Consider the following 22355-nt stretch of genomic DNA (forward strand, 5'->3'; position numbering starts at 1 on the left):
TCCCCCTCCCCCCAGTTCTCTCTCTCTCTCTTCCTTTCTTAGATACGTCGTAATACCAGATAGTACACAGGCAAGTGCATGTATAATAATAATATATATATATATAACATTCTTGACTTCTCGCGACGTTATTATATAAATCAGGATAATTTTCAATCTCGAGTGCCGAGTGTGTCCGTAAGTGTAGGTAAGGATAAGTTTCAACCTTTTGGCTAATTTTTCCTCCCCCTTCTCCTCCCGAGAATCTCGTCTGACGCGACGACGTTCAGCTGAGCGTTAAACGCTGGGCGTCTGCAAGCAAGATCCGTTTAAATATACGAAGACAGAATTATTACGCGAGGGTAATAAGTAATTATTTCCAAGGACGTTTGAAAGCTTCAGTCCCTCCGCCTCCCCCTCCGACGAAGCGATGCCTTCCGTCATTTCTGCCTCGCTGTAAGCTCTTTACCGGCCTTTTAGTGCCGACGCTTCGTCCTGCGAAAAGCTGTCTTTTGCACTTTAATTGGAAACCCTTGTGCTTACACATTTAAAAGGCGATGTTGGTGGGCCGGAAATCGATAAATTTGTTTAATGTGCTTGTACGATAATAATCGCGTGTTTTCGCAGGAACTTATCAAATTGATGTACGTAGTCGCAACAGTTTGGATGATTTATAAAAAAAAAATCACAGAGTAGAGGGTACTAAAAATTATCAACAAAAGTTTCGATCGACATTTCATTTGTAATCGATTAAGAATAATGAAAAATCTTATGGATTCGTTCGTTTCATTCGGAAGATTAGTTTTTGTAAATTGTTTCTGCAAAAAATTTACACACTGCCATTAATCATTAATCGCAATCAGTATCGATGTAATATGTTGTTAGATTAAATGTTCAACGATACAAACGTGATGTAGAGAGAAAGAGAGAGAGAGAGAAGGAAAGAAAAAGAGTGTTGCAGTGGGATTGTAGAAAATACAATTTTAAATAAATTGAACCATCGATTAGAGTAAAATCGAACAGATCCCCTGGATTTGGCATAATATTTGAGCGATTGTAAAATTGCATTGAACTTCGATGCTTCTCATTTTTGTACTTTCAGACAAAAAATCGTATAGCTTCTGTATAGATAATATAGATAAATTTTATAAATAGTTAAAGAAAATTAGTAAAACGTACGGATTTTCACCACATGAAATTGGTTTTAAAAAAGAAATTTTTAGTTCAATTAAACGGTTATAAATTTTTCACACCTTTTTTTAATTTACCGACACATTTTCTTTCCACTTTCACGAGTCTGTCGATGCACGTGATAGACACACCATTTTCTGATCGCGGAGAACTGCCCCGAGGGCTTGAGCATTTCTCCAGGCGCTGTGTCGAAGTCTGGGAAATGTGTGTTCTTCGAAACGCGTCTCTTGGGACGGAGGGGTAAAAGGCGATAACGGAGAAACAAAGATTTACCTAGAAAATGCATCGCACGGTACGCGTGCAGCTGATATTCAATGTGCCAGATAAGAGACGGGAATACGGGTCACATTGTAAGGCGCGAGATTATACCGATGTATCGATTTTACAGATTATATTCCCTCCTCAGACACGTGAGCTCGAGCTTTTGCCCGAAAACCTCGCGGCTCGTAGGCACGAAAAATAATTTTCTTACACTTTTATTTTTCCAACCTTATCCAATTACCGCGGCTTCTCGCCTGCCCTTTGTGCCCTTTCGCCGTCCCTCGCATTACGAGTCTTAGAAATCGTCCAAGTGTCAGGTATACTGTATACATTGAGAAAAATTTCATTTCTTACAGTAACTAGAAAAATTCATTAAAACAGGTATCGTTGAGAAAACCGTTTGAATATTGTTGGAATTACGAAAAACGAGGTACGCCTAAACATTTTGCGCAATCGTCGATCCGTTTTTGGTTATTGCAACGCAAAATCAGTTTCCGAGGTTTACACTACTTTTTTAGTTAAACGAGGCTTTAACGTCAATTTATCGTTGCGCGAGCGTTAAATTTTCGCAACAGTTGCAAGAAAATCTAGCAACAGTGATCGTAATGAGAAAGAATAGCAACGGATACTAGACTTTCCGGGAACAGCTAGAAAACTAATTTTCATTTTCTACCTAGAATTATATTTTTCGATCGTGGTAAAAAATGAAAATAGTTAAGGACTGAACGGTAACCGGGACTAAGACTTTCTCTCTGTGTATACTTTGCGCGTATGGAAACAGCGCGCATCGACTATTTTATATTATTACCACAAAGTAGAGAAATCAGCAAGGATTAAACGAAAATGAAATCGAATGCCTAAGGGAGATTGAAAGTACAATAATATGACGTTACTCGTGCCGAGGCTTAGCTCTGCCAATAAACCAATATTACAAAATAAGAGACATTCGATTGCTCGTTAAATTCTCAATTACTGTTGTTATTATTCGATCGAAAAAAGAAATGGTATAAATCGAAGGCGTGATGAGAACAGCTTGCATAAAGTGGACGGTGAGGTGAAATTGATCAGGTTTATAAATAACGATGAGAGTTATGCGAGACAGGTGGCGAATCTCCACTTAAGCCAATAAAATTAATTCAACTTTTGTTTCTAGCGTTTTTGTTTAGCCGTCGGCGAAGAACAAGAGCCTGGGAGCTTGCAGGGGGCTTCCCTAATTGAAAGCATGGGCTAAGCTCTGGAGGGCGCGTTTCAATTGTTTTCGACACGCTATCGGCCGCCATCTTGGCCTCCCTTGGGCCAGACCGTGCGCTCGGTTCAACCATAACTTCTCGGTTCTATAGAGTCGGCAGCTTCGCTGGATATCGCGGGGAGTTATCGCTGATATTATATTAAAGGCAGGGGGCGAATATCGCGTTTCGTTTGCCGGCGACGGCTTTAAGACCGGGTGAGAAAAAGCGGAGCTGCAGTTAAAGAAAAGCGAGACGAGTATTGAAAGTTTGATTTTCAAGTTAAGGCTGAAATTTCAGCCGACAGTTTTCCTCCGCGTAAACTCTGACTCTCGACCGCATCACGTATTTAGATCGCGTGAATATTGAAGCTTCGAGGGAGCTGCAAAAGTGAAATCTTAATATTTCAGAGCGCACCGTGGACTGCAGAAAAACGAGGAAAGAATCTCCTTGAGCCGCCAGGATGGTGCAGGTAGGATATTTCAGGACAAGATTTCGGATTTTATGATCCATTCGCGTTTCCCTCGGTTTTGAGGAAAAGGCGGCGGTGCTTGATTTTTTTATTTTACTTCTAATCCTGCGAAATTTGCGAAACGTATATTTCTTTTTCCAAAAATGTATCAAAGAAAAGCGAGGAAACCTCTACGTCGGGTATAGAAAAATATCGCCTCTGCAATATTCCTCGGAAATTTATCCTTTCCCTATATTTTCCCGCCTCGATTCGTTGGCCGCGCGATTTGTCAAATCGAATTACGATACAGCCGTGAGAGAATTATTACAGTCCCGAGAGCTGTGCCCATGCAATACCAGTCGGCGGCACGCGATCATCAGAGAAAATGCTATCTGACCCCTCACCTCTGAATAAAATAACACCATTTTTAATAAAGCATACAGAGAGGATCTATACGGGGCAGCTGAAAACGGAAAATGCCGCGCAGAGCGTGCAGCGGCAGGAATTTGCGCTGAATAAAAGATCCCTTTTTGAATTCACGGGCGTGGAGGCTAGATTACGAGATGCTTCGAGCAAATCTTCCGGAGTGTATCGCGCGTATTGGTTAATTCATGGGCCCACTTTCCCCCTCCGTACTATAAGCAACGCCAGAAGAAAGAGGGAAACTGCCGAGAGTCCGTATAGTGTGCAAAAGAAAAAAAAAAGAAAAAAGAAAGAAAGAAACCAAGTACTTACTTCGCAATCCCTTTTCCGATTCGGCATGCATATTTTTGCACCTTTATTTACATTGATGGTAGCGCGGTATTATTGTCATCGTTGATTCTCGGGAATAAAACTCTAGAGCCTTTTCCTCTTAATAGAGAAACTCCAAATTTACGATCGTGCATGAAATCGCGATGCAAAGTATAAGTCGTAACTCGGATGCTTTATACACGTATATAACGTAATAGGCGGATGATAGGGAAGAAAGGAACAGGACGTAATAACAAATGTCGTTAATTAAGGACAGGTGCACACTGGCTATTCTATCGTGCAACCATTTGTCGTTAAAATATGTGTATCTGCCTAGATTGCTGTGTTCAGCAACGGGATTTTGAAATTAGTTTATATCGGTATTGATACAATAAAACGTGGACGGCGTAACGACGAACGGAGATAAGGTAGAGTAATCGTTCCTTGTCTATGTTATAATCGAGGAGAGAGAATTAATTATTTATACACATGCGAGTGAAAAATTTCACGTGTCAAATCGACGAGCAACGTTTAACGTAAATGTATGATAAAACAAGCGACGGAATCGCCAATTTTTAATACCCCCAAAAGAGAGATCGATGTTTTGCCCATCTGCTCACGCACACGCGCGATGAGAGAGTGAGGGGGGTAAACTCACTCGGCAATTAATAATAAATTTTGTTTGGCATCGATTAATCGCTGTCCACAATTTTAATGGTCTCCGAATTCATAATTTAAAAGCTGTAGCGCGGCGCGCGTTGCCTGTAAAATAATATATGACAAGGTTTAAACAAGGATTTGGCGATTTTGGAGGGAATCAGGGAGCCTCGATGAGCGATTGAGTTGTGTTTTCCCAGCCTTGTTTCCTCGCGATCATCGCCTGTGATCCTTCGTTGAAATTCGGAAGCTTTTTTTCCGCGCGGATATTAGCAACGTGTGTTGTATGAGTGAAAAATTTTCACAGTATATTGAATATAATCAAGGGGATGAAAATAATTGACGGGTAAATATAACGAGATGAAAAACACGCGTGTGTGTAGGTACAAGGTTGTTTGAAATTAGAGGGTAGGTATAGAAACTTTTTGCCTGCAGGTGGATAACTTGCAATCACCGTACACCGATGGAATTTTTTTTTTTTCTCCAGTGTAAAAAGAAAATAAGAAATTCAATACGCAATTGATTAACTCCGGATTTTCGGCTCGTATCAACGCAATCAGCTTTTACTGTGTAAATAATGAAAATTGTTGTAATAATGACAGTAAATTTGGATGAAATAAGCCCGCGGTGATGTAACCAACGATAAAGAAAGCAATCGTAGAAATTTGCAGTCAGTATGTCGCGCTGGGGGAGGAAAATTGTTATTTTAAAACCGCGGATTCGTAACGGCTAAGGGAAGATATCGTTAATTCCAAATCACGTTTTCACAGACCAACTCGCTGGCTGCAGGTATACGATTCCGACTCAGAATCCCCTGTAAATTTGCATTCCTTTATAAATCCGTTTCTAAAATTCCTTCGGTTCTCTCGAAGCGCATTAATTTGGTTCATTCGATTCCCTCCCTTCGTTCTTGTTCATTCGATTTTTTTTTTTTTTTATCTTTTTTCAAGTCTATCCGATTCTCAACGTTGCGACGTGCCTCGCTACACGGTGGTTTAAAAAAAACGAATCAGATTTGTCGAGCAATGTTTCTGAAACAGTCCGACTTCTAACTCCGCAGCAAATCGTAGGCTTAATGTGCTTATGTACTGCAATTTGTACGAGTAAAGAGCTTGAGAAGAAAGAGCTTTTCACCGTAAGCGTATCGCGAAGCGCGATTCGATCGTTTTCACAAACCTGTAAGAAAGCTGCAGATCAGATCAAAATCTCGTATTTTCCCAGCTGCTTGCATCACACATCATGCGCACCTATCCCCTTGGCAGAAACCCTCAAACCCCCATCTGATCGTAAAGCTCTGCGTGAATTTTGTGACAAATATTCACTCGGAGAGAAAACGTGTCTACCTACAGTTTAAACAGCGAAAAACAAAAAAAAAAAAAAAAGAAAAAGAAAAAAAAACGGTCTTTCAAGGTCCCGTATTTGACAGGTAAAAATTTTTCACCGTCTATCGCAAATGTGAAAAATATTCCATACATACATAGAAGGTTGTCACCCGCCGTCGTACCGCCTTATTCTTGCCGGCTTGATGTAACGGTCGTACTACTAAACATTTTATCTTCGCCGGCATATGATAATAACAATATAGACTCACCTCTACGCGTGTATCCCGCAGTTTTTTCTCCCGAGGAAGAAAAAAATTGGTCCATATTTTTGATCGAGCTTCTTTTACGTTTCTACGTGTATAACCAGCTTGTCTTTACGTGTGAAGGTATGCCTGTGCGTACATGTGTGTAAGGGTATGTACGCTTACACGGTCGAGAGACGTTTCGCGTTTACCTCGTCTACTATCCACCGTTTGTTGGCATCTTCATATTTTATGGGCAGGAATTTTCCACATTGCTTTATTACCGCCCCACAGATGTTTCACTTCTCTTTTCACGACGGCAGCTTCGACTCCAATTGCATTGCATTACGAACCGTGTGTACTCGTCGTATATTCGCAGTACGTGCGACGGAACGCACAAAAGACGTCGCGTACCGAAAAATTCGATTTTTCACCGATCCCAGGAATCCGGAATACCGAATCAATGGAATCTGTTACACGGTGTAACAGAAGCCGAATATCGATGCTGCAAGCTCTAAATTCTCAATTTGAATTTAAATCGAATATCTCAATCATCCGTCGCTCGCGATCAAACGAAACATGGAACGGATTCCATTTTTGTTTCAATTACCATAAAATTCGGCTGTTGGACAGCCACCCTCGCTTTTTTCTCAAAAATTTTTTGCGACCTCAGCGACGAATGTCAGCGATATTTCCGCTCAGCCAGCTACCGCGCTACGCGGTTGGCGATTTGTGTACCGGCTATGCTTATACGGAGATGACGAAGACGACGACGTTGACGATGACGATTACATTAGGAATCAGAGACTCACCGCACGCTCCTTGGTATTTGACTCTCGTGTTTTTCCTCCGATGGCAGCTTTCCTGACGAAGGTGGCAGTGATTCGAGTAGGTGACGTTGTCCGATCCGCAAACCGGTTGCTGGGTCGGCGGACAGTCGACCGGACACTGGCAAATCGCTCTCCCGTTCTCGGAAACAACGCAGGAAGCTCCCCAGGCGCAATACGTCTTTTCGCAGGGTTCTGAAAGCGAAAAATTGCGAGGAAATGGTTAAAGGAATGTTTATAACGAGAGGGAGAGTTCAAAGAGGATATTTCTCCACGCTTGATTCACGATAGGAAGTGGATTTGTCGCTGGAGGGTGTTCGGCATTGTTTATCTTTACGGTGAATCTACACCCTGTATCCGGACTAGGTGAGGTACTTTATGCAACGACTGTCCGCGTCTGGCTTTAGAAGGCGCTATTTGTAACGGCCGGGCTTTTACGTTAAGGAGCTTTTGTCCCCTCCCGCGTATATTTAGGCACAGGGAGCTTTTCAGTTTCCCTCTCTGTATATATCCGTGCCTCGGCTAATTCCTGCTATGCCGGAAGTCGCGTGATTCTGTTTTTCAAGCGTAGGCTTCCTCGGCGGCAAGGCAACCAAAGTTTCGAGGAGATGCTACGCCGGCTTATACTTTTCGACCAAGCTTTCGCAGAGAATCCCGGACCTTCCGGGAATTTTAATGAAGCACAAAATACAACTTAACAACAACTCGAGGTACAATTATTACTTTGTTTTCCCGTTTTTTTTTTTTTTTTTTTAGCCTTACTGCGAAACGCTTTTTCCCCCTATCCGTTCAAAAGTCGAAGGGGATGGCCGAGACTCGCGTTTCAAATCTTCCGGGAATCTATTCCCCCCTCTGTTGTTTCAGGCCAAGATACACGTCTTGAGGTGAAGCAGTGCCGAATCGAATTCCGAGACTTACACGTATCCGTGTAAACGGATTCCGACAAGATAAACACGCGTGCAGCCGTCAGAGACGCGTCGCGTGGATGAGATTAATTCTCGCCACCATCGCTGCATTAGGGCTAATTGTCGGGCGCAGGGTTTCGCAAATATTGGCTCGATCAGGGGCCCGAGAAAACGTGGAACTCGCTCGCAAATCCCACCTTTTGAATCTCCCCGTACGTACCGTGTTAATTTAATCACCGCGCCGTCACCCGAGGCCCGGCTAATTCCATCAAAGGTCAGAGAACGGAAAGGGCTTCTGACCGCTTCGACGAAATGATTTTACCCGGCTCCCTTGCTCGAGGGTTGGGACGAGAAAACTCGGCGAGAGAGGGGTTCTTACCGGTGTTGGAAAGGCCCGAGAGAGGATCTTTTCCCCTGATTAGTCGCCGTTGTCCGTACAGACCGAGGTGATGCGAGAGCAAAGATGCGAGTCGGAGAGTCTACCTCGTCGAAAAACGATTTCCCCTTTTCCGGTCAAACGGTTCGGTCGACGTACCCGATGGTAGGAAAAAAACTCGTTAATTTCTTCGCCCAAATTTCCATGGCTGATTCTTTCACGGATTCATCAAACTTGCCATTATTTTTCTCAACGAATTCAACGTTTCCGACCTTACCGCGAGTCTCGAAAAGCTCGCACTGGTCACTTCGTTCACACCGTCCCCGCACTGAGAGAAATTTTTAGTTCCGGTTACCGCTCGGTCCTTAACTATTTTCATTTCTTACCACAATCGAAAAATATACTTCTGGGTAGAAAATGAAAATTAGTTTTCTAGCTGTTACCGGAGAGTCTAGTATCCGTTACTATTCTTTCTCACTACGATCGCTGTTGCTATATTTTCTTGCGACTGTTGCGAAAATTTAACGCTTGTGCAACGATAAATCGACGTTAAGGCCTTATTTAACTAGAAAAGTAAAGTAAACCTCAGAAACTGATTTTGCGTTGCAATTACCAAAAGAGGATCGACGATAGCGGAAAATGTTACGCGTACCTCGTTTTTCGTAATTCCAACAATATTCAAACGGGTTTCTTAACGATACCTGTTTTACCGAATTTTTCTACTTACTGTAAAAAATGAAATGTTTCTCAGTGCGTGTCGAACCCTGGAGGGATCGATTTTTCATGCGAAGGGTGCAGCAGGCGGGCCGGTTAAAGCGGCGAATAAAAAAAGCAGCACCACGTTCGAGAGTCGCCCACTAATCCTTCCACGAGCAGTCATTAATATAGCCGACGAGTTGATCCCGCAAAAAATCTCTCCTGTCTCAGGTTTAGCCAATCGCGAATCCCGCGGCTCCGCCATCTTTCCAGTCACCTTTGGTTCCATCGAGCGGTCCGCAACAAAGGAAATGCCTTGCAAGTCACGCCTCGCAAGTTATAATGGCAACTGAGACAGGCATATATATATATATATATATATATATATCCACAACAAGCCACTGTAGTGAATCAGTAATCGTGGAAGTCGACAAGCTTTTTACACCGAAAATGCAGGGTTGATTAGAGAGCGCGTTAACGCCCGTGAAAAGTCACAGTTTTGTCGGCAAGTCGCGTGGCCTGAAGGAAGCCGACAAAGAGAATGAAGAAAAAAAAAAAAAAATTAAGAATTCGAAAAATTGTAAAAGTAAATCAGGCCGCAGCGGCAGGATATCGACCCGTAACTTACCCAGGCAAGATCCTTCGCGCCGCTCTAATCATCGACTGGTTACCTCGCAATCTATTTCAACGATCTAATCAGCGACTTTCATAAATCACCCTCACGTTTCGTGTTTCAACTTTCCTCGTTGCTCGTCGAATAATAATTGCCCGGTGAAAAATACATGCCGTGTACTAGTAGTAGTGAGATATATTACACACGTGTCTCTTTACCTCTGTAACAATTGTATCGCGTATGTACGCGTAATTTTATTCTCGTGAACGGAAGGAATTCACTTATACGGGGTGATTCGAGCCGCCTATTGTTACAGACGTGCCCTCGCAGTCCGAATGCGGTGCGCGCTTAGCTTCTTAGAGAGTATAAATGCAAATCGATCGGTACAGGTGAACGCAAGTTGTGTAAGCCTTTGGATACGATATACATTAGTTCCTTCTTTCTATTTGTTTCTTGTTTTTCCGTGTAAAAAATAGTATCGCCCTTCCGTCGAGACGGGGGAGAAATGGATATTACGGGGGTGGAAAGATAATGCGCGCTGCGTGCCAAGTGGAGTGATATTACCCAGGCGTATAATATTATTTCACCAATCGAACTCGACTCATTTGCAACTTATTCATGACTCCGAATTCAGAGACGATAATGATCGATAGCGTATGTAGCGCGACGAATCTGAATTTCTCTTTCAGCTTTGAGCATAAAATTTCCTCGCTTCGATCGCAGATCGAGATTGTAATGAATATTCGGTTAAATAGAACCTTGAATTTCAATTCAGGCTTGTAATATGAGGGTCGAAAAATTATACCCTCAGATATTATATATTCGATAAGACGGTCAATTATCAACCCGGTACTTCTCAATGGCAGACATATGAATTATTCACTGTTAGGATAATACACGTTACCCGGGATATCCAACTAACTGTGTTATAGTTAGAGGCATCCTTGCAGGTTAAGGGCTTACCTACGGATTAGATTGATAATTAGTGGGGAAGGGCAAATTGCAGACGGTCTGTTGTTGAGAAATATTGACGCGGGGATGAAATGCGTGTTGTACACGCAGACACGCGGATCGCGTCGCACATTCGCAGGTATATAATAATACACAACGTATCTGGGAGTCGTTAATCCACGTTGAAAAAATTGTCGACTCACTTTCGAAAATTGAATTACACGTGTAACCTGAAATTTTCTTCTTACCCGTCAATTATCGTCCGTATAACTGTATTAAATTATTATGCGTTAAAATTCTTTTCAGGAAAATATCCACGTTGGAATGTCAATTATTTCAGTGGTTTCTGTGATTTAAGGCACGTCGCAAAAATTTCAGGGATTGTATATCGCCCGAATATTGGCTCTCCAATTATAATTTAAGGATCCTGAAGGAATTCAGAAGCGCGCTATATACTTCGCGAATATCATAGAGTTCCACGGTTGAAATTATAATCACTCTATGTACAGTAGTTATATTCTGCTGTCAATCTTTTTTGCTCGGTGAAAGATCTCGTTTATAAATTTGAAAAACCGAATAGAAAATAAGACTCTTGCATTATTTATTTTTCTCCACTGCATCCAGTAAAAGTCTGCATCGAGTTGCAGGGGTCAACGTTCTCAGCGAGGCTGAAATTCTGGCTGGCTGCAGGTGCATTTACTCCCCGGGTCGTAATATGCTTGTGGCGTGACCTCAGGTTGGTATCGACAAGGCGCCATTTAACGCTTGGTAAGTGCAAAATTTCCTCACGTCAAGAGGGTTGCTACAATTTTCGCTGAGGGGCCTCGGCCCGAGGAAGAAATGGAATAAGAAGAAGAAGAAGAAGAAGAAGACAAGGATTTGTGTAAAAATGTTGTCGAAAATTCGAAAACTAATGGTAGTTTAACAGAGCACGAGGAGAGAAACAAAGAAAGTAATGTAACAATTAAGATATATCGTGGAAATTGCACGAGTGTAAAGGATAAAAAATAAATCAATAACTACCGAGAGATGGAACGACACTTGGAAGATATCTTTTGATAGAACAAAAAGCGAAACGAAACGTTAAAAGTCATAGGAAATTAAACACCTGACGTGAACCCAACCACTCAAGCCACTCTCCCCACTCCTCTTCGATAGAGAAAGAGAGTTAGGGAGAGAGAGAGAGAGAGAGAGAGAAAAATTGAGGGAGGGAGGTTCGACGACTTTCAGGGAAAAGAGAGGTCGAATCACTTTTCGCGTCCATTAAAGAGACGCTTTCCACGTCATTTTATGGCCGGGGTGCGAAGCAGGATCGCGTACGTCGGGATTTGAGGTAAAAAAAATATGGGTACCTATCCTGAGCTTAAAAGCGGTGGCATGTCGCTGTCGAAGCTTGGTATAATTGTTATGACCGAAGAAGCGAGCGGCGATGACAGACACCGAAAGTGCATCGCCAACGTGCATCGATGTGTCTTTAACTTTTCATCCCCAAAGAACAGAGCGCTATTTCGGTATTTTTGCCTACGATCGCTTCGTCCTCTCAGCTTTAAACAATTTCTAAGTAATTCTTTTTCTCCAATAACGCGCAGGCGCGCAGTCTCGGATGGATTAATTCTCCCGGATTGGATCAACTTTTTACCAAACTTATGCCGCGGCTAGCTTTGGGGCCAAGTGACGTGGGTCAAGCAGACAAAGCCGAGGGTGTCACTAGAGACTGTGTCTATCCGCACGGTATCCAGCGTTAATTTTAAGCCCTGCTGTCGCGTTTTTCGCATTCGCCAAAAACAGTGCCAAAATATGTCTAGTATGTCTGTGCCATGTGGCGGACGAGAGGTTCGCCTTTTTGCCGATTTCGTATATTCGACCAGCTCGTCCCTCTCCACCATTCGTCCGGACTGTGCACTCCATTTGAGGAACGGCTCGATGGATGCTCGGCGTATTAGTCGGTCTGGGCCCATCTTCTTCTCTGGGTTAAGAAATGTTTACTCCTCGGCAAGGCGGCTGCTGGAAGAAGACCGAGGAGGAGAAAAGGCGGGGTGTTGGAACGGTGAGAGATGAGGCAGACAGCGGACGATCAGGGCTTATGATTATGTTAACGAGGTTGTTATAGGGGGTTGGGCGGCCCGGAGAAGGCGCGTCGCTCTCGTTCGTTGCGTCAAATTCTCGTTCACCCTTCTTACGTCCTACACCCTCGTAGCACCGGGTCTATCGGCCATCCGTCATGATCGGTCTTGTCTGACGGCAACGGGCCACGGCTATTCTTTGTTCGGAGAAGTAGGGTGAATGCGAAAATAAAATCAAATAGAGGGGAAGTAGCATCGAGGTGGCAATTTTTCGCGCTTGTGACCTCGCAAAATTTTATCACCCGACTAGGTACTTCTAGAGTGGAATACACACCGGTTTGACGACAGTTAACCGAGTCAACCACGTCACGGTGAATTCGACGACGTGGTTCGAAGCTTGGTTACGCTCGATTAGCAAGTGGGATTCCGTCGATCCTCGCGGTCCACTCGACCTTTCCAAAATTCAAAGTATCTCAACCGAGTGAATCGCGTCAAATTCCACTTCGAAAATGTCGATGAAAATTATTCACCAGAGATCACGATAAGCTGCTCTGACAACTGACAATTGAGATCGAGACCGGAACTGTAGGACTGATCATCGGCTGCGTTGAGACGAGCTGAAACAACTGACTCATATTTCAAGCGGAGAGACGGTGCATGTAACCGTAAATACAATTACCCGACAGTGAACGATCGATCCGTGCGTACAACCTTCTGCGCGATTACTCTTGCGGAATCTGGCTTCTTAGGTTACTGACTGATGCAGGAGTGAAATTAATTTCTGGAAGAGGCGGCTGCGCGTTACTGTTGCTAGGTGCGTATGTACGTACCTTCCAAGTGCACGTTACTAGCCGGAGAAACCCTAGACCCACTTTGAGCGTAGTAAGATGAACTTACAACGTATCCACACCGCCTGCCAACGTACGGCGTTATACGAGCAACTCGGCTGTAACCATGGAACGTAACGAGTCCAACAAGGCTGGAGACGCGTACGTTCGGAGCATTACACGTGTGCCATATAGTCGTTTTCTCACTCTCTCGGTCTTTGCCGACCCCGGTGAGTGGCTGAGGGTCTAATTAAGTGCTATGTGAAATAATTACGTTCACTCAGAGCTCCGCAGTTCGCTGAAACCGGGACATCTATAGCTTTGCCCCGGGCACGTTGCCGCCTACGCCCCGTCTTATCCCTACGCATATCCTTTAAAATCGTCATTTCCATCCAGGCTCGAGGCTGGACAATGGCTTCCCGGCGGTTAAAACTAGTGCTTTGTGTTAACGCGCAAAGTCTGAGTTGCAGGGTCTTCTTGAAGGCGGTAGAGAAGACCATAATACCGTGTAGCTGTTCTAGGACCCAGAAGTTAGAATCATTTCACAGAGCGTTAGCTTCTTTTCCCTTACTAGGTACACGTAGTACTAAAGAGCAAATCAAAATGGCTTGAATCAGCCAACTTCAGACTACCATGGATCGTTGTAAATGTTAAAAAAGAGTTTCGGACACTGTGCGGTTGACGTACTTTTTCCTCCGTCGCTACGGACGCACTCTACAAAGGTAAAAACGAACTGGAATCGCAGTGTTGGGCGCGTATGGGATAGGGGTGTAGCTCGTTCGTAGTTGACCATGAGAAAACTGTATCAACCATTCACCGTGGACTGTCTGTCTGACCACCACGGTTCTTGCCAAGGTGTAACATCCGTCAAATTGAGCAAGAAGTGAAACAGGAATTGTTGAAGCGGCCGACGTCGTGGGCGAATGGAGTATCTTACTAGATATATCTCCTCGATCCTCTACGCCCCTTTCTCTGTTGGCTTCAAGTTTGACTACGGCATTAAGTACCGGAATTAATAATCGACTGGTATCTGTTTCTCGAGTGTCGCGCTATCGGTGAAACCATCGGGTGGATAAACGTTCAAATTATTCCCCAAATCCCGGCGTGTAATATTAAACAAACATATTTTCCACCCTCTACCTCTCTTTGATCGGTTGCTATCCGATCCTAAATCCTTTGACAAAGGGGACATTCAATAAAATTCGGATCCCGGAACTAATCGGTTTTCGAAGCAATAAAGCAGTTCCGATCGCGATTGGAAATTATGAAACCTCCGTCCTTTTTCCATACGCCTATACATGTGCGTTGCGGTATTTTTCGCGCTCGTTTTCGGTCAGATCAAAATCGGTCGTCACGATCGATGCACACGTTCCCGGAAGAATATCTTGCAGATATATATAAACTGTCGCCGCGCGGTGAAAACGACAAAATAAAAGGGACGGGGTCGACTCGTCGGACGACAACATCGCCGATTGAAATTGTTGTAATCCGATTTGTCGGCAATTTATTTGTGTTAGTCGCCACCTGACCGAGTCCCGTCCGTCCATAGACCTCGGCTTCAATACTGGCTTACGTACACCGAATCGACTGTATTTGCACTGGCGGGAACCGGAGGGTAGCCGCTAAATCTGAACCGAGAGGGGAACGAGAGGAGGAGAAATAGAAAGGGAACCCCGGAGAGAGAGAGAACATCGAGAAGTCGAACAGAGTTTGATGGGGTGAGAAATCGGAGGATATAGGGGCGCTCGGATCAAACTTAATTAGCAACAATCCGGCTGTCGAATGAATCGGATATGCGACACCTGCATCTCGCAATCCAGAGACTGGATCCAGGTAAGTGCTAAATCTATTCTGGGATTCGTTCGGCACATCAATAAGTCCGAGTGTATAATTAATCGGGAAAAGGTCAGTCTGCGGCTATGTTCACCCTGTTCGGTTGAAACGCGTCTAATAATGAGAGTTAATGCGAAACGGCCGCAGACTATATTCTCGCAACGCAACGTGAGAGTTCTGATTTTGAGGTAAATATTCGAGAGCTATGACATCTGAAAACCACCCGTAATGCTAACCTCGAGAAAAACAGAGTTTCGAACTTTCGTGAAACCTTCAACCACAATACGCGGCTAACGAAGAGAGGTATAAAGTGCCTTTCGCAATCCTTCCAATAACTAATCACGATAGGTGTATAATTTGCGCTTAAGCTAATTAGTTCCCAGGAGGGCGATCGATGAACGTCGTCTATACGTGTTATCCGCCCGGCAACGTTTCCACCTGGATGCAGGTGACATATTTACGCGCGGTGAGTGTGCCCCGTGATGCCATGACACAAATTCACCAACGAGGAACTGAGACCGTTGAACAAAAGCTCGTGATCAAGTGGTTCCCATCGGCTCTTTGGGAGTCGGAGCTGAATCGAAACGAACAAGAAGCGAGGAGGCGCGCTGGGACAGTGACGAAGGCATCGAAACTATCGTCGACAGGATATACGTTGCCTCTGACCGACCCCGAGTTAACTCGAGCGAGAAGTGAATGATGGGCGAAATAGCGGAGAACCATTGCGGGGGTGTGCGTGATGTGGCCGAGCAGCCAGGTAGGTACAGAGAACTCGATCGCCCTCGCGCCCCGTTACCACTCGACATGAATACCATCTCGCGTGGCTAGGTACGGGAATCCACTACTAATCAGGCCGTTTCCACTTAATTTGCCTGGGTAATTAACCGTCTCACTTGGCTAGGCTGTATCCAAACCATTCCAAAGCCGGAGCAGCACTCTATAATGCACGCAGGGCTGGAAGCTTGCGGCTTCGGTGTAGACCGAGCCATTGTGCGACCAGCCTGCAGACCCGCATGGATTCCATCCGAGGAGTCTTAAGCACTTCGCCACTATCGTCCCACCCACGTGTCCAAACACATCTTACACCGCACTCCGAGTTTACCCCGGATCGTAGAACTTTGATGGTCCATTATACTCGAATCGTTTGAAATCGGTTAATTATAGAGTGTCGTTTAATGTTTTGTCGGTTGAAATTGATTTTATACTCTGCAACGGTGTGGGATGGAATCTTTTGACCTTTTTTCATCTACGAATGGTATCAGAGCCAACAGGAAACACTTGACAGTGGAGAATCAGTACCGCGGAAGGTAATGCGAATGTTTTATACCTGCATCGTGATTTTCAGGGGACACTTTTACCGGGGGAAATTTCATCCCCTGCGTTGCGCAACACGAGCTGAGAGCGGTTGATTGATCAGTTTCACAGTGATCGATTACAGACGAGGGTAGGTATAGGCGTACGGCGTGGAGGTCGAACCGGCTATCACTTCGTGACAATGGAATATCGACACTGGAAAGTGATGCGAACAGTATGATGTAGCGAAGCGGGGTTGAAACGCGCTCGGTATTTCTATTTTAATTAACGAGCTGCCGTCGCTCCTTATCCTGATCCTGAAATTATGCAATAGCTGGGAATTTGCGCCCAGGAAAGACAGTAGTTTTTATGTCAGGATTGCCGGTATTCAGAAAATCGCGACAGTGAGCGAACGATGCTCTGTTTTTTTAATATCGCACCGCGTTCGACACGCGGTATTTTTTATTCAGTGGTCAAGTGGTCAGATATTCATACTTCATTAAGGCTTTGCTCACGCCGATGAACCTTACGAAAAACCTTTCCTTGCCAATACATATTTTGAAAGTCAAGTTGACGAATTACCATTAATAGTCGATTGAATATTTTAAGGAGTAGAAGGATGACAACAACAATTAGGATTCAGATTGGTATCTAAGGTACGTTCAATTCCGAGCCTATACCTCTCAGATTCTGAGTGGTATGGATACGTCGACTGGTTTCTTTGATCCCATTTTTTCCCCATTCACTGGTAGGTATAATAATACACGCGCGCAAAAAAGGCTGGCCGACGGTGAAATCTTGAGTGCAGATGAATTGGGCTTGAGTGGCTTGCCAAAAAGAAAACTCGATTACAACACCGGGGAAAGAAACGTGGCCCGGTAGCGATATTGCGCGGAAATGTTTCGTCGCATCTCTGCAGGACTCAATAATTGAAACGGAGAATTGGAAAGAGAGTAAGTACAGGTTTCCAGGTGCCGGGATGGAATGCAAATTGAATTATGATTTTGAAAAGTTGGTCGAACAAATATCGTTGGCGAAAAGTTATTCATTTAAGTTTCGACGATATTCGTTACCCGTGTATACGTTCCATTTATTACGCGTTTGTTTCATCTCGTCTTGACAGAAGTCCAAAACTTGGAAAAGAATCTGAAAATCGGTTACGCAACTTGGTCCACGTAATGAAATTCATGTATTCGAAACTTGATCTCGTCGGTTTCGAACGGGTGGAATTTCAGGAGTGACTTTGTGCAGTTGCAGAAGTTTCCTTCGGAGACTTTCATCGAGGGCATCTGCACAGCGCTGTGGTAAACTTTCATCGCTCTCTATCTTCCAGGCTTCCGTGCCTGTCCGACAAATTCCATGAAAGCTCATCTCCGTCAGCGTTGACAAAGCGCACGGCCAGCCGAAGACTGGGCAAAGTTTTAACACCCGAAGACACAAGAGTCACAGCTGTCGCTCTGCGAAATCGACAAATTGACACGACCTCGGATGACGACAGAGTGACGAATGGTTGGCAATTAGCTTTCCAACCAGACCATGTCAGAACGGCCAGGTGGAATTTAGAACGGAAGTGAAAACCGCGGCCGTCGTTTCGTCGGGCGGCAAAACAATTATCGTCAGGGGAAATTTTCATTGTAAGAAGGTGAACTTGAATGCAGATACAGAAAGCTGCATTCCACTTGCGGAATACCCTGCCACTGCACTTCTCCCAGCAGCACTCGCCTCGGCCAAGTTTCATTGTTTCATAATTAGTCCTCGACTTGGCTCCTTGTTAGCGTAAGGCTGATCGCTGAGTATATAATTACCAGCGCTGTTGTTTGCCTAGAAATTCCAATTTCTTAGCTCGAGAACTCGGCTCTCTGGTTCCCTGTTCGTTTTATATCACGTAGGTAAACAAGAACTCTGTTCCAAGTCCCATTTCCTCAGTTCTGATTAGATCTCAGGTCCGTGAAATTTGATGCGTACTTGCACAATACATGATCTTAATTTATTTCTTCGTTTTCACGATCACTGAACTACTCAGTAATTAAAAGCCATGCAGATCATCGTCGCTTCCGCTTCTAATTGGACTTCGAATTACATTCCCGCAATGAAACACCGTAATATTACGTGAGGTGTCCGTGATAAGGGAACAACGCATCTCACGTCAACCTTACGGCAAATGAAATACGTGACGTATTCCGCATGCGGATTCTTTTATGTAAGGTGCGATGGATCGGCCGGTGCTGCTCGCATACGTCACGTCCAAATTTCTCCGTTCTTGTGTTCGTTTCCAGCGGAACATGATGGCCACTCGTAAAGGACGATCTTACCTCCAATTTTTCCCAGGACCCTTGTCCCCTTCAGCTAGGGAAATACGAAATTTTTCAGATTATTCTTTCCACCTACAGGAAAATCGAATCCCGAGTGCGCAGTTTCTTATGATTTACGCTACTTTTCTTGCGATTTTCATGCCACTTAGCTCAATCCTATGTTCCATTTGTGCGAGGTGTGTAGATATGCGCGGAACGGGGGCGAAACTTAGCTCGGAGTCCGAATATATCATTCACGGTGAAATATTCTCCCAAGAAATATTGGCTGATGGCGATTTCGTTAGCTTGAAGGCCTACTTACGAAATCGTCTTACGATTTTACGGATGTTAGTTTGGACTTGAGTTTGCATCTGGGAGAACGCCGAGAGCTTTCCGAATTCGAATTCTTGTGGATACCGAGCTTCGGAATCGATTGGAAGCTGAGTATTCTATATCGCGGAAAAATATTCTGGTAAACTACGAGCGCGAAAATCAAAAGATTTGAATTTTTTATAGATATAAATTTTCAACGGAACCAACGCTACACTGCGCAATTTATTTCTGGATCCCCAGGTGAAATTTAACATCAAAATTCATATAATTTACATATCGTTGAATAATATTTTCAAAATACTGTATTTTAAACCGAGTCCATATGCTAATCGCGGCATCGTACAGTATTGACTTGTCAATTATTGATGAAATCACGCTGACGATTCTCACGGTTTGCTGCAGGCGCATACGCGTGTGTGCGATATTGAAAAATCTGATTCCATTTCGACCAACGTGCCGCAGCGGGCCAGCTTCAATAAACCAATAAATAACAACAATCATTCGGGGGGAAAATAGAAGAGAACAACCAAAAATTGCAACCCTATGTATAATATATAATATATACCGAAAAAACCGATCTATCCGAATATAAAATCAACCTGTCCATGCAACGACCTTTTATTTGTAGCGAGTAAATATTCATCTCAATTTCCAATAAAAAGAAAATCAAAAATTCATACGCAAAGTGCCACAGGGAAGGGCGTTTCGAACCTATACAAAAGTACAAGTCGCGGAACATTGAACGTCAATATCGCCGCAACTATGGACCAGAGGTCGATATCATTCTAGGGTATCTTTTCACTCGGTTTTTATCCACCATCCAGGGCAGCTGCCCAGAGTGTAAAATAAAGACCGACCTCCTCGCAGCCTCTTTTTCACTCCTGTTAACGATCAGCGTCGAATCGTAACGCCCGTTTCTCACCCTCCCATCAGTGCGTGAAAAGTCGGGATACAGAAAGTGGTTTTTGGAACAGATTGGCAGCAAACTTCTCGTGAGATGTTCGAAATTTCTCAGTTGCAAATAAATTCCTGACCGACGACAAGTATTCCTTTCACCGAATTCCAGAGTTAAAAAATAGGGAGCAGGTGTCGTCCCTGCGGGGACAGTGCCGTACGAGTTGGACTGTCAAAGGGTTGATGCGGGCCTTCATTGTTCGCCGGGGCGTGAGACGAAGGGACCAATGGGAGAGCGAGGAGAAGGTCGAGAAGGTCAGATGGTCGAAGGCTGGGTGGTGGCGAGACTCGCGGCATGGCCTTGAGGCAAATGAAACTGACCGGTGAAAAAAGTCATGTTTGGCTTGTTCCATTCTGGTCCAATTCGATTTGGTCGAAAGATCAGAAGAAGGGATGAATGGGATGGGGGGGAAGGGTTCGCCCACTCTCGGAGGCTCGAGAAAGACTGGACTTGTCAAACGGACAAATACGTCCGACTTTCTCGAGGAGAAGGATAAGGAGAAAGAGGACGAAAAACACGCGCACGCATTACACACCGAGAGACACGCGTCTTACGCTTACGTCTCTCGCCGTCTTCAGGGGCTTGCGAGAAGATGGCTGATAACCGTTCCGAAATGGGTTTTTCCCTCCCCCCCCTCCTCATCCTCCTCCTCCTCCTCCTCCTCCTTCGGCCTGGAAGTCAATTCTTTTCTTCTTATCTATCCCTGCCCAGTAACAAATGACGCTGGCAACGAGGTGTTCCACCACTTCGATGCTAGTTCGTATTCCGGGTTGTACGGAGGGGCGGTTTTTCCCTTTTCGACCTCCTCCACTTCCTCGGCGGCCTGTTTCAAGAGCTATTATTCGCCCGCCAGATGATGCGGTGCCATTTCCACCGTAAAACGATACCGCCAATGATCTCCGACGTCTTTCGACTTCGGTAAGCTCTCGGATAAATCTCAGCGTCATGTTTAGTCAAGAGAACCAAGAACGAACATTTCCAACATCCGTACGACAGCTGGTTCGAACAGCAGAGGCGGAGAACAGAAGGATGAAAAAGCACACGTCCTAAGGATTCCTCTTTTACCCCATAAGTTCAGTTGACTGATCCCCCCCCCCCCCCCATATATGGTATAACGTATATCTACGAAACCTTTATCCGTTCGGTGGCAGAAAAAAAAAATCGTTTTCGGACTTGGAAGGACGCTTATGAAGCATTGTGGGCTATTAGCGTTTCAGAGGGAGCAAGAAGGGGCAGCTTAAGGTGGCAGAGAGCGATGGGGAAAAACGAAGACAAGGTAAGAAACCCAGGCAGCTTCTCCTGCCAGGTCGTTGAAGTAACGACGCGCTGCGGGTACAGGATTTTGGAATCCGTCTGGCCGTGGCGGAACATCGGGAGTAATGCTCCCAAACAATCATTCAATTATCACGTCAGCTAGCCAGATACTCGGCATCTCGGATCAGCGAGATAAGGCTCGTGCATAAATTCATAAATACATCATTTATGAGGCTGTCCTCCTTGTAACGGGAAGACACGATTCACCCTCTCCTGGCGGTAGTCGCTCTTCCTCCTTCACTTGACTGATTTCACTGACAGGTCCGGGCCTCGATCCGTGGCTGCAACCCCGAGTTCAGCGTGCCCTCGGTTTCTGCTTCGGATATCTCGCGGTTAACGTATTGGCTGATGGAATTGTCTCCCCGGCGTTCGATTCTTCTCTGTTCTATATCCCGGTGGTTTATCGACTCATTGTCAAATGAAGAAACACCGACGTGGACGTCTTTACAGAAGCCTGCTATTCGCCACGATAAGAGACTTTTATACATGACCGAGGAATCAGGTCACTGATCGCTGAATTAATGACCGAATATCATTCCAAAGTAGAAATCATGAGTGAAAAAAGGAACGAGTCTCGCGAAAGTTTCGTGTAAAGTATGTTCAATGAAAAGAACATGGATCTTCAAGACATCGGTGCAACGTTTATCACTCCTGATACAAGGATCACGGATCACGTTCATATTTTGTGCTTGTAACATCGGTAGCGAGTCCGCATGATATTTTGTATACCGATATCGAGAATTGAGATGGAGAAGGGTGCCAGTCAGAGTCGGGTTCGAGAGGCTCTTCAGGTTTGATTCTGTAGGATGTGTTTCGCCTTGTAAGATTGCCGGGAGGATAAGCGGCGTAAAATATCTATCGGGATACAATAACGGACATATCCGGCTCTCTGGGGAGGCTTAAGAGAACCGCTTGTACCGTTTATGGCACTCAGACGGTGCTTTGCGGCCGAGTGAAGCGCGGGGGACTTATTATTGGTGATATTGTCGAAGGTTATATATCCACATATATTATTTA

General features: G+C 44.6%; 1 protein-coding gene across 5 annotated transcripts in view; it reads right to left on the minus strand.

The window, feature by feature from the left end:
* Positions 1-22355, minus strand: part of LOC124302321 (agrin-like) — a 290584-nt gene that overhangs the window by 71713 nt on the left and 196516 nt on the right. For all 5 annotated transcript variants that reach the window (XM_046758373.1, XM_046758370.1, XM_046758372.1 and 2 more), the window contains one exon: positions 6874-7083. In XM_046758373.1, coding sequence (XP_046614329.1) covers positions 6874-7083 — 210 coding nt within the window. The remainder of the gene's footprint in view (positions 1-6873; positions 7084-22355) is intronic.

This window comes from Neodiprion virginianus, chromosome 4 (genome assembly GCF_021901495.1).
Source record: "Neodiprion virginianus isolate iyNeoVirg1 chromosome 4, iyNeoVirg1.1, whole genome shotgun sequence".
Classification (NCBI taxonomy): domain Eukaryota; kingdom Metazoa; phylum Arthropoda; class Insecta; order Hymenoptera; family Diprionidae; genus Neodiprion; species Neodiprion virginianus.